Source organism: Bombus huntii, chromosome 3 (assembly GCF_024542735.1).
Source record: "Bombus huntii isolate Logan2020A chromosome 3, iyBomHunt1.1, whole genome shotgun sequence".
Taxonomy (NCBI): Eukaryota; Metazoa; Arthropoda; class Insecta; order Hymenoptera; family Apidae; genus Bombus; species Bombus huntii.
The window spans coordinates 3,458,737-3,482,989 of NC_066240.1; the positions used below are offsets into that span (position 1 = coordinate 3,458,737).

Below are 24,253 nucleotides of genomic sequence, written 5' to 3' on the forward strand. Positions count from 1 at the left end.
TTACAAAACTTCCTGCAATTTTCTAAGGGTTCTGCATTTATACAGTATTCAAAAAATTGTTTTCGTCCAATCAAATCGTATTTCGGAGCCGAAAATTGCCGAAGCTATGTTCGTTTCATTCGGGTACCCACATAGAAAATGGAGTTTGAGCAAAGCAAGCAAAGCAGCTATTCGCCATCGTTGATGGGCGCACAACGACAGTTCGAAGCTGGGTGCATCACATATTTTGTGACAAACGTGGATTTTTGTGCTTAATGCGAGCAAGAAGTACACCGAACTGAAACCAAAGTCGGGTGCAAGACATTTGACAGTAAGTTTATACGTTTAGCAAGGCATCTAAAGGGAAAAATCCAAAACGAAAACTGTAGGCATAGACGACCATTCGTTTACAAAACGCCATAAACCATAATCTGCGCATGCGCGGTCGCGGGAATGATAAATTTGCACAGAGAGTTAAGTATACCGTGGGTCAAAACGATATTTGTATACCTACATCTTTTGCAATAACTTTAAACTATCAATTGATACATTAAAAACTATTTACATTAACAATGTTCTACGTATGAAAATAACATACAACTATTTTCAATAATGTGTTATAAAAGTATCATATAATAAACATAAAAATTTGACAGTTAAAATAGTATTTGTTTATCTGTTTTTGATTTTCTTAAGAATTTATAGGAAAAAATTAATTGTTTATGACACCCTTGAATTCGTCTCGACGCCGTCTTTAAAATTAAATAAAAAAGTGATATAGTGTCACTGAGGAGATGGTTATGATGGTTGATTTTTTATTAAATAAAAAACTTTTTTCTATTTTTAATACATAAATTTGTTTTGATTCGAAATGAATGCTTACTAACTTAATTGAGTTATTATAAAAATATTAGGTGTACAAATACTTTTGAAGTCACGCGATTTTAAATAGTTCGCGGGACGACAAATAATTGCTTCAACCACTAGGAAATATTCTTTTAAATTTATGTACGTAATATGTACGAACAAGATTTTATGTAATAAATTCTTATGTGATAATGCGTTCGTTGTTCGGTTATTCATTATAGAAGGAGATTATCTTAAAGCCTACTACAACGTCTTTTCCTTTATGTTTTACGTATTCTTTGATAACGTTTATGTGCTTAGATAATTCGGAATTTTATTACCAAAATTTTCATCGACTATGTAGAATTTACACATACCATGTTAAATAAAGATAATCCGAGTTTCATGCAATATTTTTTAATTTAGGTTTGCTATTTATGTTGATTTTTTTCGAATTGTTATCTTTTTAATGGTATTTATTAATTTTTATCACAAAATCTAAATCTAATTTCTGTAACTCTCTTTTTAGATTCTAAAAGATGTCATCCACACAAGTTGATCGGTCCACCAAAATGGGTCATATTACTAAGAAAGAAAATGAAAAATCAAGAAAGACATTTAATTCTTCTCATAAAAAACACAAGCACGAAGACAGTCGTCATTTTAAGTTTGGTAGGAAACGTCTACAGAGTTTTATTAGCAATGGTAAATTCTTTCCACCATATAAACGTAGGAAGAAGGAAGGTGCAATTATTCCACCCACAAAATTTTTACTTGGTGGTAACATACGTGATCCTTTAAATTTAAATAGCATGCAGGATGAGGAAATAAATAGAGCTATGAATGCTGTTACACCTAAGTCGAGCCCATTGCCCACACCTAGACATAAAACAGAGGTTATTGAAGTTATAATTCCACCAAATATCTGTGACCCTTTGAATCTAAGCAATTGTAATGACAATGAGGAATATGAAAAACAACTTATATCCCCAACTAAGAAATGTTCTAAGCGACGAAATAGAAAGAAAAAACGGGCATCTTCTGGTTCTGGGAATGATGCAAGTGATTCCACTGAAATCAAAATTAAAGACTGTGATGCTATTGATATTGTAGAAACCATGGAACAAAGTGTTCTAGACAATATTGTGGCAGAGCAACAACAACCACCACTGAATTCATCACCGACTAATTCATCCAGTCAGCCTAAAGAGACAAAACCAGAAAGTTCACAGAAAGACAAGAATAAATTACGTTTGAAAGGTTTAGAGGAACCTAAAGACAAAAGGTTAAGGAAAGTGGATGTTAAAGATAAAATTGTCAGTCCTGTAATTCCACAACCTGGAGGTTGGAAGACTAGACCACTGCATAGGCCAAGTCAAGATAAGAAGAAGAAACAAACAATGCCCAGGTTCAGAGAGAAAGATGCTCGTTATCAATATGGAAATTACAACAGGTATTATGGATACCGTAATTCTCATAATGATATGGATACAAGACTGACGGTATTTGTACAGTACAAATATTTATTTATTGACAAAGATGTATTAGACATTGGTTGCAACATTGGTCATATTACTCTTTCTGTTGCAAGAGATTTCTCTGCCCGCAGTGTAACTGGTATAGATATTGATAGAACACTCATCAATATAGCTCGAAAAAATATTAAACATTATGTCAATTGTGCACAGTCTCCTGCTGGTAACGAGGATAGTGATCACCAAGATGTAAACTTCTTTCCAATATCTATGCCAATCATTTATGGTCCAGTTGACATTCCAGGTTTCACAAAGAATAAAAGTCACAGAGGTTTCCCTTACAATGTCACTTTTGTACAGGTATTGTATTAAATTACATATATTATATCACGTAAATTTAAGTTCTAAAAAATTTTAATATATTTATTTTTAGGGTAATTACGTGCTCGAGGACGATTCACTATTATGTACAGAACAGCCGCAGTTCGACACAATTCTTTGTCTGTCGATAACTAAATGGATACACTTGAATTTCGGAGATGCAGGTTTAAAACAGGCTTTTAGGCGTATGTACGCACAATTACGCCCCGGCGGAGTTTTATTACTAGAACCTCAAGGTTGGAGTAGTTACACCAAGAAAAAAAATCTTACAGTAAGTATTTCCCTACTTGTTTTAAAAGGTATATTTAATCATTATGTTATCCTAAAATTGATATATGTTACTTTGTTTTCTTGCCATAGGAACGGATATATAAGAATTATGAGAGTATTGAATTTCGACCGCATAGTTTCACGCAGTATCTCTTATCTTCTGAAGTTGGCTTTTCCAAATGTGAGGTGTTATCGATACCTCCACATCCATCGAAAGGATTCCAACGGCCGATCCATTTGTTCACCAAAGCTGGCCTATCGCAAGAGAGATCTGATAATTCTGTGAAAAACGTAACAAAACGACAAGAACGGGAGATTGAAGAGAGGAGAGAATTGGAACAGGAGCAACAGCATGAAGGGAGAAGAGAATTGGGACAGAAACAAGAAGATGAGGAGATGGCGGAATTACAAGAGGAACGAAATGATGAAAAGAGAAGAAAATTAGAAGAGGAGCGAAAGGATGAAGAGAGGAAAAAGTTCGACAATCTAACTTAATCATGTGGATGAGGAGGTTGCGAGATAGTGCCGGATCCCTACCGGCTAAAACCTCTAAAGTGGGCTACCACGGCGCGATCGAGGAAGCTCTGGGAATTTCAATGGAATACAACACAGAGCTCCCCCGCGCCGCGCTTAGAGCCTGTCTTCAGAGGGGATTAACAACCTCTCGTCGTACCTCGATTCCGCGGCGCTGTAGGACCGTATTATAAGGTCTTCTACAACGCACGTGTCAGTTGTTTATTCATTATTTTCCTCTACTTTCAATAATGTAATAAATTATATTATGTATTTATTATATTATATTATATTTATGTCAAGGAATTATATTTTTAAGACACCAGTCCTTAGTTAGCAGATGTATACAATGTATAATGTATACAAATTAAGTTAAATTTTATTCATTTTGAAGCAAAAATAAAACGTGAAATAGTCATTACAGACTCGGCTTAAATAAAACTTTATAGGAATAGAGGAAGGACAATGGATAAAAACAGCTGATACTTGTGTCTAAAAAGATCAAGCGCGCGATTGTTAATACTAGAGACAAAAAAAAAAGAGAAAAGGAAAACACGGCAAAAGCTTCCAAAACACGGACGTACGGGTGGCTTTCCTTCTTGTATTATCTAGTCTGTATATCATAGAGGAAGAATGGAATAATCACTTGACAGTAACTTCGTAGTTCAAAACGAAACTTCGTTTTCAATTCAAAACTTTCTCGCACGTTCCGCGAAACATTTCTGTTCGAGTATGTTTCATGCGCTCCAATTGTAATTATACGCATTTTTTGTTCAAGTTCCATTTATAAAATAACCACTTTGCACGCATTTATCACGATTTAAACTGATGATGAAACTGAATAATAAATCATCACAGGTAGAGTATGGCGTCCCGTGAAATAAAGCGATTAAGCATTGGAAAACACGATAAGGAAATTGTTCAGTAATTAGTAATTGGCTTTTTTCTGATATAAATTGTACTGGTTTACATTTTTTTATGTATTTGTTCCTGTTTTCTACTTGGCCGAATTTTAAGCAGCTGTTTTTTCGTAGCGCATAGACATTTTGAACACGAATGCGGCCGGCACGTTCATACCTTTCTATCCTTGAATAGCTATGCGATACGAAGTTCGATGTGAAAAAATGAGAGAAAGATGTTTCAAAGGAGGAAAGGAGACGTGGACGTGTTACGTTTGAGAGGATGAAAGGAAAATGAACCACTTAGACGCTTACCAAGAACACTCATAGTGTAAGAAATAAAATTATTAATAATAAAGAATCGCTTTGAGTTACTAGTTGTGTATACTTTACTCTTACTGATTACCTGTAGTAAAAAAAATTTTTCATTATTTTTAGAATACGTCTAATAGTTAATAGTAATGATTCAATCATTTTATATCTAATGTGCAGAATTTATTGTAGTAAGATAGCTTTCTACACTGTTACGATTTTATGCTAAAGATTTGAGGGATCGTTTGAATCCTTTTCGTTTTTGTTTCAGGACGCATCGAAGAGCAAAATTCAGTTCCGCCTGCGATTGAAACATTTTTTTTTACAATGATTCTTATAATATACGAATTTATTTACTTTCGCAGATACTTCAACTTCTTTCTAAAAATGATCGCAAAGTTCATATATTCAAATTTCCTTAGAAAAGTAACAAGTGTAGTCTGATATTCGCTGAATACATAATAAAATAATAGAACGCAAAAGCAGGTTTGAATCGTCGATAAGAGTTCGTTTAAAGGTTCGGATAAAGGCTCACGGTGATCAGTATCCTGAAATAGATTCGATCACACGAGCTCTCTCTCAGAGAAAGCAGTATTTTGAAGCATGCAGGCTGTGAAAAAATTTCGAACTCGATGCCATGGCAGTGACGATCCCGAGCATAGCTTGCTAACATGAGAGATTCTCGTGTTATCATTTGCATCTACTACTATATGTATATATTTATATATATAATATATATTTCTGTAATAGTAACATATCGTTTAAACTCTGTATATTTTTCCCTATACTTCATCAATTTGTTTTCTCTAGAAATGGGTGTGAACAAAAGGGAGAATCGACGGAGAGACGCGTTGACCCGCAACAGCATTTTCTCTAAAATCTTCGAAACAATGAAAAGAAAAACGAATTGACCATCGTCCCGGCACAAAGGTGCATGTAATATTTATCATCTTCATCTCAATTTCTGTTTAAATCTATCTCCATTACTTAAAATCTACCAAGGGGCGCCAGCGCCTCAAAAATTGCACGCTCCTGAACGTGCACATATTGTTTCTTTTTTTTTTGCTTCTTTTTCTTTTATACTCCTACTGGATACACATATAACGTGTGCCTATTTGTATTGCTTTCATTACGACTTTAGTAATGTACTGCATCGTTGTAGCGTGATAACATTATCGTTTGTCGCTGTTATCATAAATGCATACAAGAAGTCGTAATACGACAATGGCAAAACAGTTGAAGGAAGGGAAGATAGATTCTTGTCCTTCGCTATTACTATCGTCGATAGCAGAAGTTCCGATCTTTGAACATGTAATGAGAAATTCTGGTCAAATGTTGGTCTTAAGAAGTAAAAATAATTAAAAACATCGTGTACGGATTATTTCGTGGAGGTGGATGTCTTGGAGAAATTCACAAGATGCTATGATGTGGTAACGGATGTAAAAAGTGAATGTATTGCACCTGCAAGACGCTTAACTTCAAGACAGTCGAGCGATGCAATATATTTTTAGTAGATCTTATCTTCCTTTCGTTTACAAATATCAAACTACTTCTTTCAACGTTTCAGGGAGTAAAGCGCGAACTGCGTTGCTGCTGCATGAAACTATACTTAAAACGTGAAAAATGTCTCCTTGTCTCTAGAAAGATTCATCGACACAAAAGTGAGGCCACAGATAAACATGCCAGACAGTTTTAACGCTTTTCAGGTTGGATATTGGACAATAAACGACGAACACATTATCGCCGGAAAAAACATGCTTGGCAATCGAATCAAGTTGAATGAAAACGTTTGCAAAATTTGCTAAGTATCAACTCAGCCGTTCAATTCTTTCGCTGAGGACGAACTGCTGAACGCATGTTACTGAACTGTATTCAGCGCAATGATAAGAAGATAAACGTTTGTCGCGTTTGTTCATTGGTATTAAAAAAGTTTCACAATGGAACGAATCATCGCGATTTTGTACAAATCGCGTTAATAGTCTAGTTACCAGACTATTGAAGACAAAGGCAAAATTTATAACAAGAGGTAGTCCTTTTATCTACTCGTCGACTAGTTCCCAAAGCATGAGCGCAGCGTCGGTCCCACCGACAGTGACGACATTCTGATCGTTGTAGAGAAATCTGGCGCAGGCCACTAGGGAACTATACACTTTTTCTTCGACGTATTCGGCCTTAGCACTGGTACATGGATACCTGAAAAGTCTCAGATAGCCTTCTGCATCACCACTGACTAACATGTCATGAGCTGCTGACCTACTTGACGTAGTTAGAACAGTCGTTAACGGATAGTAACGATTATTCCACATTCCTGTAAATAGTATTGTTAAATATTATTTTAATAATCCTGAAACTGTAATAATAATAATGTACAGTGTTGCTTTTGCTGTTACAGAACTTGCGTATACTTACCAGATACCATGTATCCAACCATGCAGTTGTGCGTGTACCATTTCACGTCCTTCATAACTAATGGACTCTTCTCCGATGATAAGGCTTTCACATCCCCTGAAAAATGTATTTTAAGTTATATTTATTCTCTTTAAAGCTTAAAGCTAATTTAATTATAAAAAGAAGCAACGTTACAGAATACTAAGTCGTAATCCTGTGTAACAGTCTGGAGAAATCTGCTATCGGAACTCCAGTCGAGCTGCACTAATGGTTGCGTTCCGCGGATCTTGTTGCTCTTCTTGTACGAGAATCCGTCTCTAGATACTCTAAAGAGATATACACTACCATTCTGAGAACCCATTGCCACGATTTCTCCCGCTGTTCAACAAAAATAGAATCTTATATCTTTTATAATCAACGTACAAAAATATACAAATATGTAATCATGTTTTATATGTGTATCATACTTGGATTATAGCCAATGCATGATAAAGGTGAACCACAAACTCTAAGGGTTGCTACAGCTGCCCCTGTGTCTGCGGCGAGGACCAAGAGATGACCTTCAGAAGAACCAGCGGCAAGGGCAACTCCAAAAGGATGGAAAGCTATGCAAATGCACTCGAAACCGACCTAAACAAACGTTACATTTGAATTTGAATTTTAGTTAAGATTTAACAATTTTTATTTGAATGTGAAAATTTGAAGATTTAAATTAATACCTGCGTCGTCCACAAGAGTTTATGCCTGCGCCAAAGAGCAATATTCTTATCATGACCCGCAGTAGCGAACACTTCATCGTCAGGATGCACAGCAAGGCCCCACAACTGCCTCCCATGGCCAAACACGACTTGATTAAACCTTCTTTGAAGAGAACCTTCTAAAATATTATTCCTGGTAGTTCCAACATAAATATTTCCGTCGTTCCTTCCTGGTCTCTGAGGATAGATACTTCGCACACCTCCTACTGCCTCTGGTAACTATGTAATGTAATATTCAGAAATAGCATAACATATAATACTTGACTATTAATTAAAATCTAGGTTACACGCATACTTTAGTATCCGTGATACGTTTGTAATTCTGAAGAGAATCCCACGCGGCGATTTTACGGTCTTTTTCCCCACCAGAGAGCAACGTTCCCTCTGATAGCATAACAAGTGAGCTAATGCCTTTATTATGCGCCTCAAATTCCATTCGTACAAAGTATGCACCATCCGCATCCACGGAGTAAACGGTGATGAAACCGTCGCTATCTGCCGTGACGACATCTCCGTCTTGCTCGAATTGGATGCTAGTCACGTGCGTACGGGACGGCTTAAATGGAAAACCAGAATCAGTAAGTAGCTCCAAATAGACGAGCACACGTTTACTTCACATTGCAACGTACAGGTTTGATAATGTCCGTCCTTTCAAAGAAACCGTCTTTCCGCCGATTCCAGAAGGTCAAGTGACCTCTACCGTGCGTAATCAGCAGATTGTCGTCGAGAGGATGAAAAGCTGCACCGGTTAAGTCCTCCTGCATGGTCTATAAAAATTGGTATTACACACGGACATTATGATATATGATCATGACATTGTAGCGTGCGCGAAGTAGGTGGAGAAAAGCTTACCGCCACTTTACCCAACAAATGGCCCCATTGCCACTGCCACACTGAGAGTATCGCCTCCCTGCCAGCGTCAACCGCTAATACGTAACTACCCCCGTTCTGTACACCGAGAATCATATAAAAATGTGCTCGTTGTTCAATTCTTTTTTATCCGATATTTAGGTTCACGTTATGTTAGTACATTAGTATCGCGTATGCGTGCATTTGGGTGTGATATTTTACCAGTTGAGAGAATGCTAACGCGGAGACGCCCATCTGGAACTCAGTCATTCCGAACACGTACAGAGTAAGCAGAGTCTCTGTTGACCATATGCGAACGTGTGGTTGCGCTTTTCTGTGTCTACCAGCTTTTTGTCCGGATGCCACCAGCTCTCTACTTGGGTGAACCTACATATACATTAAGCGAATACGTTGAAATATTTAATCACACTTATTCGATCTTAAAATTCCGGAGATATTAAATTATCTTTTTACGTTTTTTGATTTTAACGTCTGATCTATTTTAGTTTCCCGTAATATCTTTCCGATCGATTATAATCCAGTTAAAGTCCCAACTGAAACCAACAATAATACCTCCATGCACGTAATATCCTCCGTATGGCCCACATAGTGCCGTTGTGCATTTTCCTCTCTGTCAAAGAGAACAGCCACGGCAGCGACATAGTACAAAAGTTCTCCACTCGGTAGAACCCAGAGATTTCTTCGGGTATCGGTGCCCCGATATCCGTAAACCCATTCAAGTTGCAGCTTCTTATCCGGCGGAGAATTGTCCACCGGTGGCAGGTGGGAAGGTGGATAAAAGGATCGTCTCAATCCTCGAATAGTCACTCTAGCTGGTTCGTCTCGCAATACCTCGACAACGCTATAATCTATTTAGAAAGAGCGTAATGTGCTCGTTTAATATCGTTATTTACAATTAGATAGTCGGTGTACATAATGGATAAGCGAAGAGCGATATGGAGAACCGTTTACTCGGACGACGTCTGAATCAGGGGCATACAAAGCGCGTGGTCTGCTTTTGCTACGAGCTCGTCTTTGACGGCCGATATCCTCGACCACAGTAGGTGGTCCTCGTGATCTGGATCTTCTTGCTGGGGATGCGGTAACAGCACCAGCTATACCCATCCCCGACCCAGTACCCAGATAAAAAGTATCCACGTCAGCGAATTCGTTCCTTAGTTGCGAGAAGCTTCTTACCTGTTAACGGTATAATCATTTAATTTAGAAACAGATGAAAAATTATGGTTTTGTTTTTAATATTGTCTTTAAAAAATTATCCTTGATTATAAATTCTAAGGATGCGGTATTGGTAAAAACAAATGCGAGGAAGGAATGTAGGTGTCTAAATGAATGAACCTAGACACATCTTGTTCCCGTGTCGGAATCGTGTCGCGAACGTCACTGTTGACGTAGACGTCACAGGGTGTATACACGATGATGCATAAGGTAGTCGAATGCTCGCTAAAGAAAATTGGTCAATTTGAAATTCATATACGGTCGTGACCTGGAAAGATGGATCTCTGACCTTTTTTCCCACGAGCCTCCAACCGACTTACAACGGCCGCGATCACCAGAACGTATAATCGTGTAATCTGCTATGACGTTGTGAAACTCGGATCAAAAATGATTAAAATAACATGCAACGATGAGAAGCAGGAATAATAATATCTTACTTCCATCTGCTATCTTTTTGCATTAGCAAGATGTGAATTTCAGTATCTATTGAAGCGGAATTTTGTTTGTATCGCTTAATGACCTATTTCTTGTTTCAGGAATTTTATTCCCTGATTATCAACGATATTTTTGAGTATAATAAAAAGATCGTTCGGAGGCGATTGAAAAGAGAGTTAATCAACGACCCTATTCCATTTATTGTAAAGAAGTCGACCCCGATATCGTCACGCTTCGTTTCGACGCTTCTACCCCCACCATCGCATGCATATTTATGGACAAACATTATTCAAGCAGATTTTATAAGTACGATGCCGAGCCAATGTCTTCGATTTGCATAAATCGCTGATAAACTTTCGAGTCGCCCACGTTTCGGCCGTTCACGAACGTACACCAATCGATCACGATGTACGTCATCCTTCTCGACAATTTCGGCCACGGATTTTTATTGTATTTCACGTGAATTTTTACAATACTTATTTCTATTGCAGTATTTTACCTCTTGACCTGAAACTGTGAACATTCTTTTGGCCCCATTCATCTTCAATACTTGTCCAAGATCTTCCAGCACTTCTTCGAACGGTTGCGAAGTACGGAGGTTCAACAAGACTCGACACTGAAATCAATTAGTTGTAACTCATAAAAAAGAAAAATATAAAGAAATTTGAAATACGTTTTAGGTGTGCTTTGTAATTACTACCTGTACTGTATGGTCATGGTTGTTAACGATTCGTATGACACGTCCCGAAGAAGGCTTTCCACCGCCAGGAGGTGGTGCTTCGTCGGTGATGGAAGCTTTCCTGCTAAGACTCGCCACCGCTGGTGGTCTACTTTGCCATCCTCCGACACCACCTCCAACGCTTGCTCCACCTCTGCTACCTCCGCCAGTAGGACTCGTGTACCAGGTGTTGCTTTTCTTTCCGTAGCTGGCCGGCTATTATTCCAAGTTAGATAATAAGTTAAAAACAAGTCGTGAAAACCTCAAGTAATTCCATTAATTATTTCTAACGGCACTGGCGTATGATTGGTTAAATAAATATAGTGAAACTATGCTAGTGGCTTTAAGGTTTAAATATTCATTTTAATTGTTAACACTTTATATCACAAAGTGCCTCACTATATTTGTTTCACCCACTATAATTTAACATTAATATATAGAATCTGATTAGGATTTGGAGGACCTGCAACATATCGGCCGGCAGCGATATAACTTCAAAGGAATCGCTCATCAACACGACAAAACTGTCGCAGCCGTCCCAGGATTTAGGGCTACAGGACTCTAGCTCGGAGTCGCTATAAGAGTCCGCCTTGTCTCCGCCGGCGCCAAAGTCCGGCTCCAAGTCCGAGCGGGACGAGGAACTTGCCGACTCAATGGTGAACCTAGATCACTGTAGTCTCACTCAACGATATTCACAGTCCTTAGAGAACGTTCTTCACTGAACAGTAAACTTTATCCTTGCTTGTTCACATTCTTTTCCATCACTTGCACACAGTAACCCTTAGTTCTTCTTTAATCTTTTTAATTCTTCTAATAATACCTTATATAACAGATGGAAAAATTTTATTTCGAGAACTTAGAAACAGTCGCGCATGTAACAGACTGTTATTTCTTCTGTTTCAATCATACAACTGTACTTCGTAGATTGGAAGACTTTAATTTGACTCCATAATTGTATGAACGACACGGGTTCGTAAAAAAGAACGGAAAACTTCTGAGAAAAAGGCGACGCCTTGTAATCGCAGCAGCTGATCGCAAAGGGAACTACGATCGGAACAAATGAAAACGTGGTGTCCAAAGCAAACGAGGGCCGTGAGAAGGTTGTGCCACTAGGTGCAACCTCAACTGTGTTCGATGGACAACTGGAGGCGGGGTGTGTACTGCCTCATTGGGCTGGAGAACCAACCCCCTGGCTGCAACATCCCCTACCCTCCCCCTCCGCTTTCTAGGAGAGCCATCGCGTCTCAAGGCCAAACAGCCATCCCCTGTACTTGAGAGTATATAACTCACCAAATCGTGCGACACGTAGATTGCTGATCAAAAGTTTGGATTCACTATACGTTCGAAGAAATGCAAAAATCTTTAGAAGTCTTTTAGTCATTGACTTATTTTCTGGTCTTAAATCGAAGATCTATCGAAGTATGGAAAATTGTAGTTAACACGTTAATAAACTAGTCGTTGGTAATTTTATATTCATAAAGATTTTATGTTATATCGTACAAAATTTTATATTTCTATCGCTTTTTTTTCTTATATGGCTTTTTATCTTTTGCATATCATAAAGAATACTTTATAAGCAACTTAAAGGTAATATACTACAGGTGCACTATTTTTTTTTATCTTCATCTCACGTGTATGTGATTTTATATATAACAAGGTTCTTGCATACAGTTGATTGTTACAAAGTATAGTTCTAATGTAATTTTGCCTGTGTCATGATTTGTCGACAAATGATGGTATATTATGATGGACGAGTGGAAATTTTGTTAAATGGAAGCTTGATGGACACCTGTTAATGAGGATATACGTTCGGAAATGAGTGTTCGCGGTAGGAAATGAGGCTGAAAGCATATTTTAGAATTAAAGGCGTCCACGCCCTGATACAGCGGCGTGCCGAATGAAAAAAGAAGTAACATCGTATAGGACCAATTATCCTTGTTGACTAAATGAGGTCAATATTCAAGTGAGACAGAGAGGCAATGAAAAAAACCTTAACGAGGCTAATAGTGTAATAAACCGACTTATGAATTCGAGACACGCACGCTGCTGCCGGCAGAATGCCAGAGATTCGATGACCTTGCAATCGTTTGCTATACTTGAGATCTTTCCAAATTTATCAGTGGCAAATAACAAAATTTCATAAAATCGTGCAATTCAATCATTTCACAGATAGTTCTTATTTTTCTTTGTATTAAACCTTGTATTAATTTAACCTTTGTATTAAGCGACCCAAACAATGATACAAACAAGTTTCAGAGAAATTCATCATTAAAAGATAACTCAATCGACCGATGGATGTGTACGCGTTCATCCTCATGCAGTTGCAATGCGATGCCAGCTTTGATGGGATTGGTATGATAATGGAAGCATAGATTAACACAAGGTGAAGGTTAAACGACTCTCTCTTTCTCACACAGGCGAGCAACCCTACCGGTAATGCACCCTCCGTGACGTAAGCTTAACCCATAGGTAAGCCATTCAGTGATTTCTTTCCTCGAAAATTATTAGCTTTTTAAGAAATTACACTTCGAGATGCACGTATGCTTAAAAGATGTTCGAAGACGTCATAACAAAGATTGAAGACAGTTCAAGTTCAAATTGTTCTTATAATATACAATAAATACTCATGACAACGTGACTAAGGCGCTTAATGGACTCGAGGCACGAGCTTTAAAAGGAGAACATTTGGACAGTGAAAAGATATATAATTTTTTGTGGTATGAATCAGCAGCAATAATTTGGGAAGGATCGATTGGAAATCCGTAGATTTCACGAATTATCTGGTAACGTTATTAATTCCGATGAAATATATTTCTAAAATAACTAATTTACAAATTTTAAATTTAATATTTAATTTATATTTTCGTCAATTATATGTATGTTAAATACACAGATACATACTATCAGTGTAACAAATAAAATTTTATAAATTTCTCATATATCAGTAAGTGATTGTTTCCACTATAAAATAAGGAATATTATTGTATATAAACACCATCGCTAGTGAAATCTGTAACGTGTTTAGAATCTTAATGAACTCCATGAATTCTGTCCAAGGCTACCGGACAGTCTTTATTATTTACTTTCTTATATCACTGTCGAAGCTTACTGTTCGACTAGACTCGAAACCAGTTTACGGGTCAACTTTGTTTCCGCAATCTGATCGACTCCAAGCAAGCTTGAAATCAGAACGACTTACACAATCTCTTCCATCGAAACGAACCTCGTAAGGTTCGCTGCTCACGAAGGTGTCTATTAATAAATTACAAACTAAAAATACACCCCTTCATCGACGTCCAAGGCACAACGTCGTAGAAAGATCTATTTCTCATAATTATAAGTATTTGCCGCTAGATGATACGAAAGTTCACAAATATTATGTACCCTGCTTTGAAAAAACAATTTTCATAATTTCAAGCGGATGTCGTAATAATTTGAAACAATATTGTTTTTTCTATGTAATATGGTACTTATATAATCTATAGATTCCAACGTTTCAGGTGAACAGTTTGCACGACGTTGTAACATGAAATAGCCATTTCGATCGTGTGGCTGGAAAAAAAAACAAGGCAACTAGGAGTAGAAAAAAGAAAGAAGAAACGAGAGTCCATTCACGAGGAGTTTAGCTGGTTCGTATAGTAATTTATGACGCTGTCCCCATAAATTACGATTTGCCAGCGAACTGCAATATGTGTGAGTCAACGCATATGTTTGTTTGCAAGGCCAAGGTCACGGTGCAACAATCTTCCGGCTGTTGGTATGCGATCGGATGGAAGGCGCAACGAAAGTATGCGTGGGTGCACACTCTGGGTTCACCATGGGTGCTACAACCCTTAACCTTTTCACGCATTTACGCGGTCATGTACCCCGTTGATTCATCTTTCTGATACAACAATTCATGCTGCACAATATTTACGCAATCAAATTGATAAATAGTAGAATTTTTGTGGCTTTCTTTTTTCACTTTTACGTTATCAAGAATTTTACGTTCGACCTAAATATTTATTTGTACGTATTGTAAAAAATCTGCCACATGATTCGAGTAATTCGATCTCTTTTCAGATATTAAAGATCGAAATTTCTCGATTAACCGTGACCTCCAGTTTCAATGAAAATGAAATCCTGCATATTCTACAATCGATTACGCTATAACCAAGTATCCTGTCAAGAATATCAGCCTATAGAGATTATTAAGAATATTTTAACCATCATATTTTTTATCTTATATTTTTTATTCGTTGCATAATTTATTAGGAAAAAATTATTTGCTTTTCACATGAATGTATCCCTTCGCAGAGAACAGGACAGGATATTGAGTTTGACTTTCTCATCTACATTGGAACACTAGCTCGCAACGTACAACAGGGTGAATATCCGTCTTAACCGTTTACCTTGTTGATAAGAGAGCGAGGACCGTTGAAAGGTCGCTTCACTGTACTCCAACCCTTAACCTTTGGCGCCAGGTCACTAGCTATAAATTATCATTTGCAACACTAATTCGATTACTCGAATTGAATATTTTAGTTAGGAAAGAGCGTTGACTATCATTCTGATAAAAAATAATACGCTATGTATTTTATATATAAAATTGATACGAATTTGTGGTGAGAAAAAATGTATTTCCATTTTCCAACAGTTTCCACATGGCATTCAATGCACGCGCGCGGCACTATAATTGGCAGGTGATAAGGCTCGCTGCATCGATAAGCTGTTTGCGCGGCGATCGTTGGGTTAATTCGGCCGATTAACACGAAACATTTTTTTTCTTCCCGTATCAGTAATCTCGTGTGGCGTATACACAACCCTGATTTTTCGCGACGATCGTTGCCTAAATTAGCTTCGTGCACTTTGTTTAAGACGTTAATATAAAAATTGCTCACATGAAAATCATCCACAACCTACGACTGTTTGTATCATAGTGCCCACATAGGCTCGATATACAATAGAACAAAAGCGTTCCGCTCAATCATCTACGAATTACTTAATATTTGATATATTAAGCAGGGCTTTGATGAATTACTATAATTTCTATATAGTTAAAAGAAGGCTGGTCCTGACGCTTTGAAAACTAACTAGTTTCATTCCTAAAATAAAAATGGTTGCAACTTTTAGAGTAGATTGATTATCAAGATTCAGTAAGAGAAAGATCAAGGTTCTTTCTGAAATCTTTTGAAATATATTTTGCAGGATAATTTGAAAATAATATAATAATGTATGATGGAAATAAATTAATTTATATGGGTTTCTGTTACTAATACCACATATCACAGAATTCCTCTATCATTCCTTTCTACTGTTCTGGTGTATTGGAACTTAGAATTGCATTACTTTTGTTTCATTCTGTGCATTATTAGAAGAAAATCGAGGGTTGTCGGGGCTACTTATGCATGCAAGAAGTTGAAATCGTAATTGACATATATTACAGGAGTGCGTGACGAGCGAGCGTGCTATACGGAGTGAGAGAAGGTTTAACACACAGGGTAGTTGTCCTGCGAATGTTCTGCGACAAGCGTGCAGGCAGTCTGGTCAAAAGGCAACGAATACCATACAGACGGGATGCCGCAGTGATTTACATATCGTCGATCGAGGTATACACGTCATGTGGCGAAAACGTGTGTGGATTGGTGTAATACGCACCGGAGGGAACGACGGATCGCGACCGGTTTTCTTGAAATGCTCCTCTTTAATCGACCCTTACCGAAATTCATTTATTTCGAATTCGAACCTCATACATATTCAGCGCGACAACCAGCGATAAATGATCCAAGCCACGGATTACAATGCGAATAGTAACACGAATCTGCGTGTTTCATGATAACGGGAGGAAGAGGGGAGAAAGAAAGTAGGTAACGGAGCAACATTCTGACCACTTTGAATTCGCACTTACACGTCCCCTTCCGCTTTGCGGATCGTTCAATTGCATGTCGATATGTCGAGAAGAAGGTCCAGGAGTTTTTCTTACGGAGATAATTAGAAGGAACTTACCGTTGCGTGGAACTACCTTATACTTACTATTAATTGCATTAACATTCCTATTTAATATGTAGACATATGTCTCGCCGTATATTTTCTTAATTAAACTTTCCTCATTTTTTTTTCTACATCGCAATTTGAAAATCAGGTCACTAAAAGTCATATTTTCGAGTAACTTCTTTTTCTCATTTTATGCTATAAATTTGACCAGAGAAGAAATAGCGTGTAATTAAATATCAGCCTGTATACTTAAGCTTCTACATCTGTAAAAGCTGATTTAAACGCAAGGAGGTATTAGTCAAAAATAAAAGAGCGCGAAACGAAATAAGAAGCTCGATGAAGAACTCTCCAGCTCGAACTCTACAATCAGTTGGAATCAGATCGAATGTTCGCGTAATTATTCCATAAGTATATCGCTTCAAGGTATATCGCTTACAGGATCGACGTAATAATGTCAATTAAAGTGGACTGCCGTCAGTCATGCAGCCTAGAAGAGCGAAAAACAACAACCACCTGAAAAGGAGGTGGATATCGAAAAAATTTACGAGCTTAAGGGAGTCCGTTTATCGTCGCAAATATTTTTCGACTAGCTTCCTCGTTTCTTCGCCCTCTCCCTTGCCGAGTACGTGTAATTAATCTGCAGGCAAGCATGCAATATTTTCGTTGGCCCAAAGACGATAAAAGCAGGACAAAATTTGGTTCACCGAGATTATAGCTATCAAAATCTTTTCCTTACATGTCACATGTCCCATGAATAGCCTCGCGTGAAACGTCCATAAGAACGCAACAACGATCCGTTCTTTGTAATTACATATTTTATTCGTTTCTTAGGAAGGTATTCCTTGTGATTTCGTGACGCATATAGGCCAGATACGTGCAAGAAGTTTCTGGCGCTAGAGTTCGTGACATATCACGGTGGAGGGTGGCTGACATGAATTTCAGACTAGTTAACAATTATTTCTTTCAAGAACACTCTCCAGCGCTGTTATATCCCTTATGAACTTACGGGAGGGAACACGTGTGCACACGACAGTAGCTGCGACCGACTATTTCAGAAAGAAAAAGGACTCGTTATCACGGCGAAAGCCGGCACGATATGAAAATGAAGAACGAGCTCGAAACATGCGTGACGGATCGTCCTACGTTCGAAACGTGCCACTAGCGATTACAAAGAAATAATCGTGGCGATTATTCAATTGTAAAACGCTACCTGAAGGATGGCAATTTTTGGCGACGCTTTTTATACTTAATTTATAATACATCCGTGGAATTAATCTAGATACAATCGATAAGATCGAATACAAAAATGGTCGTAAGCTAAAACGACGTAAGGTACATTTTCAAGAAAAAAAGAATCGTATAAGCGTACAATACATCATTCTGCTTATCGTTTCTTCAAATTTTATTTAAATATTTTGGTAATACGAATAGAACGAAAATGCAAATACGATTATAAGAAACGTACCGAAAGGCAATCAAAATGACGGAGACCTCGATGCCCGACTAGTCACTGTTCCATGTCAGTGTCACACATCCGAATCGGTCGACGTCGTCACATAGCATCGATGCCTTTCGATGAACGGTTGTCACACGTACGTGTGTATTACGTTTGCGCTCCGAAGTTTGCAGTAGTAATAAACTGTTACTTCCGACCGCAGTAGTAACGCCTTTGCGAGAGACGGTCAGAACATAATTGATCGCGTCAACTCACAGCCGGCTGTAATCGACGCTATATCTTCCACCGGTTCCTCGTCATTTCCGTTATCCCGCAACATTAATTTTTCATCATGTTATCGCTCTTCCATGCGTCACTATTTCATTGCAATTTCGAATGCAACCATAAATTTCCAAATATAACGTGATCCTAGTTTCTAATTGTACGCTTTTTAACAATGGATTATACTTATCAGGCAGGGTGGGTAAAATTTTGAACCGTTAAGAGAATATCTACTCTACTTCTATATCTAATCTACTTCGTCAAGTTTCTTCAGACAGAACGGTAGAAACCCGGTTTGTGAATCGTCTATGTGGAGAACGTTGTATTTATTGATCCCTTGCGGGACTGACCAACGGTCAATGAGATACGGTCTCTCCCTTGCTAGCTGCCCTACGACTTGAGAGCCCTGCATCGGTCTCCTTAACGGAAATACGAACCTACCCTCTCACCCTGTCTCTAACCCCCTATGCCACAACGTGATTCATACGTTCTTGGAGAAACTCGACTATGTATACTACAAAAAAAAAGAAAAAAATGAAACAGCGTAAAATGTTTGGAGGGAACGGGAAGAACCAAAAACTGCATGTGCTTCGACCTGGCTAAATTATATAAAGTTCCTATATAAAACAATTGAACAGTGGACAATCACTTAATGCATAAAACACGAACGACACGAAGGAAGCGAATTAACTGGCAAACGATCGAGCATCCGACCTACATTTTAGTCTGACGAAGATCAGCGGGATAAGTTTTTGTGGTGCGGCGCCATAAAGAAATTTGGGTCATCCGTGTAGCGAGGTGAAGAAACTGGAGTCCATTTAAAGGCGCAACCGTTATCACGACATGGAGGAAAGATGGATTAATGACTGGTTTGGTGGGAATGAAAATATGCAGACGAGTGGAACGCATGGAAGCACGATAATGAGGCATTAAGCGAAATAGGATGGCGTACCATTTGAACGGGACCAGAGCGACATAAGAGGGTGGACTGGTGCGCAACCGCAGATCCAATTGGCCAGCCCTTTTCACCCCGCTTTCCAACCAACCCTGTGGTGATACTTACTCCCACTTTTCGTCCCGTTGACACGCTCCCACCCCTACCTCAAGACCGCAGATTCACCTACGTACGTCGATCTTTCATGCCACGTGGCTTTGGTAAACAATAGTCAAAATATGTATCTGATACTGATTTAGTACAATTAGATTCGGTATCATTAAAAACGAATGCAGACAAAGTTATTCTTATGGAGAAGAATTATTGATGCAATTTTTTATTTAAATCTCGTTAAGCCTTCGATTGTTCCTTTTACAATTTTTAGATGATATCTATGATTAAAAACAACAAGATGGTTCGTAGAGAGCTTAATATCGATTGGACCTCTTACGATATAGGTCAAGGTGAATCTCAGTCTAGATATTGCTCATGAGAATCCAGGATATAGGTCATGGGTGTATGAACACCGATTCTGGACTTCAATCGGCATGCGAGGGTTGCTATAAGTACGATAGGATCGTACATAAGCTTTAGCCACTTTGTCGGATCAAGGGCTGACCCAACACGAGACTAACGCCGATCGAAATAACGGATCGTACACAAGCCGAGGTAGGAAAGCAGAAACTGCGACGATACGATATACGGTATAACGAGCGGCTTGGTCACACCTTAAAACCTAGAAATTAGGTTGGGGCGTGGACCACCCTTCACATGGCATGACGCAACGATAAATGATATCCAATCCTTCCTATCGGCGCTTTCATAAAAATAATGAACACCCGTGGCCTTCCAGGCGAATTGAGTTGAAAGGTTTAGCCGTTAATTGGACAATTTTTCCCTGCAACCAATCCCTCGACTTTCGAATCTCGTAGACGATCCCTTTCGAATTGGCCTTGATTCGTTCTACGTTTGAATAATGCAGCGATTAACGTAAGCATTTTAGAATTGACTTGAATAAAATACAATTTTAAATGTTTGATATTTGTCAAAGAAGATTGATATAGAACAATGATTGTTGTGACTGTTCTTTTTAGGTAAACTAGGCAGATTAGTATTGCGTGTGGCCTGCTTAAAGACTGATCTGGGCCAGATACACAAAGATTGTTGACAGCAATATACGCAGTTTTCTTATAAATTGCTATATCGCGACCTGGCCAGCCCTATTATGCTTCCTATTGATATCTGCGTGTGTATGCATTAGCTGTATGTATACGCGTGCCCAACACGTTCAAAGTACGCATTTGTAGAAGTCGCCAGTGTTTTAACGTCCGTCCACCTTCTTGCACACAGGCTGTGGCTCATGAATATTAAGTGTGTGTTATGTGTACACCAGCTCTAGGTTCGCTTTAATTATACGAACGATACGTAAGCGACGAATGCCCCAAGTAGAAAAGGATATTTACTTTTCGCCATGCACAAGTCCCTGCACGTGTTGAATTATCGCTGTCGTAATAAGATTGGTTCTCTCGTTCGAAGGGGGGTGGGAGGGTTGTTGTTACCTGACCAGATTTGATCTACACATACACGCGATCCTGTGTCTTAAGGACCTTATTTCTTCTTCGTGCAATGTATCAGATCGAATGACCCACTTTTCCGCCGGTGGGCGATTAAGACCCTTTTTTCCAAGCAATCTTAAACACCATGCATAGTAACCTGATTGGAAAGTAATGCTTCTTCCCAGCAGTATTTCTTTCTGATGATATGTATTTCTAATGATTCTCGCCGTTTCTGAGCTTCAAGATTTCATCTGGCGATATTATAGATAAAGAATTATAAATAGAAAGTTCTTTTCGCTTACCTTGAACGATTTGTAGCTGGAAACGACGTACGAGGCACCGTCTTCGAGCTCGTCCAAGGTGAGTTTACGATCACCATCCATGGAGAAGATGTGTCGCGCCCCTCTGGGCAGATCCATTCGCAGGGACAACCTATCCAGGAGTGCCTCCAGGGAACCGATGTCCCTTCCTGGCTTAAACCTGCAAGTTATCGATGTGATAAGAACTACGACTTCGATTTTCACAATTAACTTCCGTTTTCCGATAACGTTTCATCAATATTACACAATTAATGCCATTTAACTCTGAAACTCATTGGTAAACGAATGAATCACGCTTGTACGGCTAGTATCTTTTGTATGCCGCAGGGAGAATCTCATTCATAGGTTAAAATCAAGGCCACGAAGGGTGGACACGCCACCTGCACCCAAGAAGGGTACTAGCGTAAGCGCCGCTTTGTACACATGACAAGGATCAGGCTACGTAACACGATCATCAACGGCAAATAGATTTTAATAGCTTACCTGAACTCAATACCAGGAAAATACGGGTCGCCATTTTTATAAAATGTGACTCTCCTGGCTCTCCAGTAACCGAGGTTGTTGTATCTCGCGGGCGCCGGCTCGTGTCGGCTCTTAGGCCTGTGCTCCGGCTGCTCCGGAGGCGGCATGCGGGGACTGGAGGGTCTACTCTGCCTCCAGAAGCCGGCCATGCCGCCTCCACCCCCACCCTCGTTTGCTAGAAGACCGCCACCGACCGCCTCTTGCGCCGCTCCACCTTCCACTTCCACGTCCTCTTCCTCTTCGTCTTCCTCCTCTTCTTCTTCTGCCTCCTCCTCCTCCTCCTCCTCTACGTCGCTGCGAGCGCCTCCACCAGGCATCGTAGAAGCCGTCGCGGCTGTCGTGTTGGTCGTCGTGGTGTTGTTGGCGTTCACCGTCGATGCCGTCGTCCCGACGCCGCTAGGTGTAGTTACTGTTACCACTGAACCAGTTGATTCTTTCAGGGAATTCTCGTTCTGCGCCGCCTCCTGCTCCTCTTTCTTCATTACATCTGTTCACGACAAACGATGAAAATCGCAGAAAAAAGTCGATGAACTTTCTGTCGATTTCCTTTTCTTCTTTTTTTCATTAATTCTAACTATTCATTTTTCATTCGAACATAGGTAGATACAAAGGAGAACATTTTTTTATTTATCACCACAGAAACTTAAAAAATATATACTAAGGAGTATTTCGAAGAGCAATGGCTTGCTTGTGAATTGAAATGAAAAAATAGAATACTCAATCACATATATCGTTTGGTATATACACACATATGTATAGACCAAGAAGTAGTCCGGAAGGTAGACGCCGTACAAGCCACGGCACAAGCTTTTGTGGTACTAAATCGTTTCGTTCATAGACCCTTGAGAAACACAATTGTATTTCTATTTTGATGTTTCAATTCCCTTTCAGCTCTTCGTTACTAAATTTCATTTTTTAAACTATTTGATAATAAAACGCACACGTTCTTTCGAAATCATGTACCTGCGAAATCTAGTTAAGTATTTATCTTATGAGAACAAAAGAACAGAGATGTGAAATATATTTGTTTTCTAATCTGAAATTTTTTTAAGAAATATTTTACTTATAGCCTCGGACGTGGCTTATGGCATCATGAATTTCAACAAACCAAATCTCTCATCTGTCTGATAACAGGAACGGGGAGAGCGATTATTACGTGCCATAAGAGGTTGTGCTACCTTTTAGCACGAGTATCTGATCGGAGATCTGGGTGGCCGGTTCCCGGAACACATACTCGGATGATCACAATCTCAAGTTGGATAATTAGCTCTCTCACCTGGCTCCGAGGTAGTAGTTGCGCCGGCTCCACCAGCCTCGTTGCCGCCACCCACACTTCCGTCGCCCGCTGCCTCCTCGAGCTGCCCCAGGCTGGAGCCGGCACGCAAACTTGACTGATTTTCAGCGGCGATCATCGGCGCAAGGCCGACACCTTCTATCTCGTCTCTTTTCCTCTTGTCTGTTTTTCAGTCGGTCTCGCTCTTTCGGGATCAACGAAACAATCCTGAGGAAAGTCTGCATTTTTATTAAAGTATGTTCATGAAGGGATATCTTCTGAAGACCTTCTGTTGTTTCAAGATTTTGGATATTAGAGATTGTTAATATACAATAGTATCCATTATGAAAAAGTTTTGCGAAATGGAAGAGAATCGATATTATACCAATGAATTACAAAACATAAATTTTACTGTATAATGATAATTCAAATTAATTAGGGTACCCTAAAAGCTTCGTTACAGATTCTTTAATTTAAATTTGATTAATAATTGGAATAATTTAACTTCAAGTAATGACAAGAGCAAGATCGAGCTGTTACTTCTGCGTACCTCAAGAATCGACTAACACTAGCCGGCGTTCTTTTCTGCAATGTCGTCCTCCGTGAAATTGCCTGTCAAAATTGATGGATCGTCGAATTGTTTCTTCCGTGAGGATTCAAGGCTCCACTTTTTTATGCCAACGCGCGGCAAAGAAGTGACTATAGGGAACGAAAGGGCCTCCTATATGCCGGCAGGACGTCCACGTGTCGCGTGATTTGCCGGGGATTCCCGATCGATCTCCCTGCTTACGATGCACTTTTATTTTATAACTGCAGTTCACTGCAGATCAATCGATCGTCTCCCTTCATCTTGCTTGATTAAAAGGTACACTCAAATTTCAAGTGCACATGAACAATGT

The 24,253-nt window shown here is 39.0% G+C and overlaps 2 protein-coding genes and 1 long non-coding RNA gene across 3 annotated transcripts; 2 read left to right on the forward strand and 1 right to left on the reverse strand.

The window, feature by feature from the left end:
* Positions 1-146: 146 nt before the first annotated feature.
* LOC126864250 (7SK snRNA methylphosphate capping enzyme bin3-like) lies at positions 147-4,737 on the forward strand. The gene is made up of 4 exons (XM_050615391.1): positions 147-310; positions 1,355-2,660; positions 2,734-2,952; positions 3,042-4,737. The coding sequence occupies exons 2-4, from the start codon at positions 1,365-1,367 to the stop codon at positions 3,444-3,446; spliced, it is 1,920 nt and encodes a 639-aa protein (XP_050471348.1). The 5' UTR covers positions 147-310; positions 1,355-1,364; the 3' UTR covers positions 3,447-4,737.
* Positions 4,738-4,836: 99 nt separating this feature from the next.
* On the reverse strand, positions 4,837-23,531 carry LOC126864252 (echinoderm microtubule-associated protein-like CG42247). The gene is made up of 16 exons (XM_050615394.1): positions 23,358-23,531; positions 22,043-22,568; positions 21,542-21,719; positions 11,042-11,275; positions 10,841-10,957; positions 9,636-9,867; positions 9,244-9,539; positions 8,893-9,057; positions 8,674-8,769; positions 8,451-8,588; positions 8,117-8,377; positions 7,783-8,040; positions 7,531-7,693; positions 7,259-7,441; positions 7,085-7,180; positions 4,837-6,983 (listed from the first exon to the last, which is right to left on the reverse strand). The coding sequence occupies exons 1-16, from the start codon at positions 23,491-23,493 to the stop codon at positions 6,715-6,717; spliced, it is 3,348 nt and encodes a 1,115-aa protein (XP_050471351.1). The 5' UTR covers positions 23,494-23,531; the 3' UTR covers positions 4,837-6,714.
* LOC126864253 (uncharacterized) lies at positions 12,602-16,316 on the forward strand. Its single transcript, XR_007689105.1, has 4 exons — positions 12,602-13,411; positions 13,477-13,528; positions 14,560-14,688; positions 14,782-16,316. It is a non-coding gene; the product is annotated as an uncharacterized LOC126864253 (long non-coding RNA).
* Positions 23,532-24,253: the final 722 nt, after the last annotated feature.

Coding starts and splice junctions, on each gene's coding strand:
- LOC126864250 (XM_050615391.1), top strand. CDS start 1,365: ATGTCATCCACACAAGTTGATCGGTCCACCAAAATGGGTCATATTACT. Junction 2,661..2,733: donor ACAATGTCACTTTTGTACAG/GTATTGTATTAA, acceptor ATTTATTTTTAG/GGTAATTACGTGCTCGAGGA. Junction 2,953..3,041: donor CCAAGAAAAAAAATCTTACA/GTAAGTATTTCC, acceptor TTCTTGCCATAG/GAACGGATATATAAGAATTA.
- LOC126864252 (XM_050615394.1), bottom strand. CDS start 23,493: ATGATCGCCGCTGAAAATCAGTCAAGTTTGCGTGCCGGCTCCAGCCTG. Junction 9,868..10,840: donor TCACAGTTTCAGGTCAAGAG/GTAAAATACTGC, acceptor TACCGTTAACAG/GTAAGAAGCTTCTCGCAACT. Junction 6,984..7,084: donor GGTTGGATACATGGTATCTG/GTAAGTATACGC, acceptor TACTATTTACAG/GAATGTGGAATAATCGTTAC.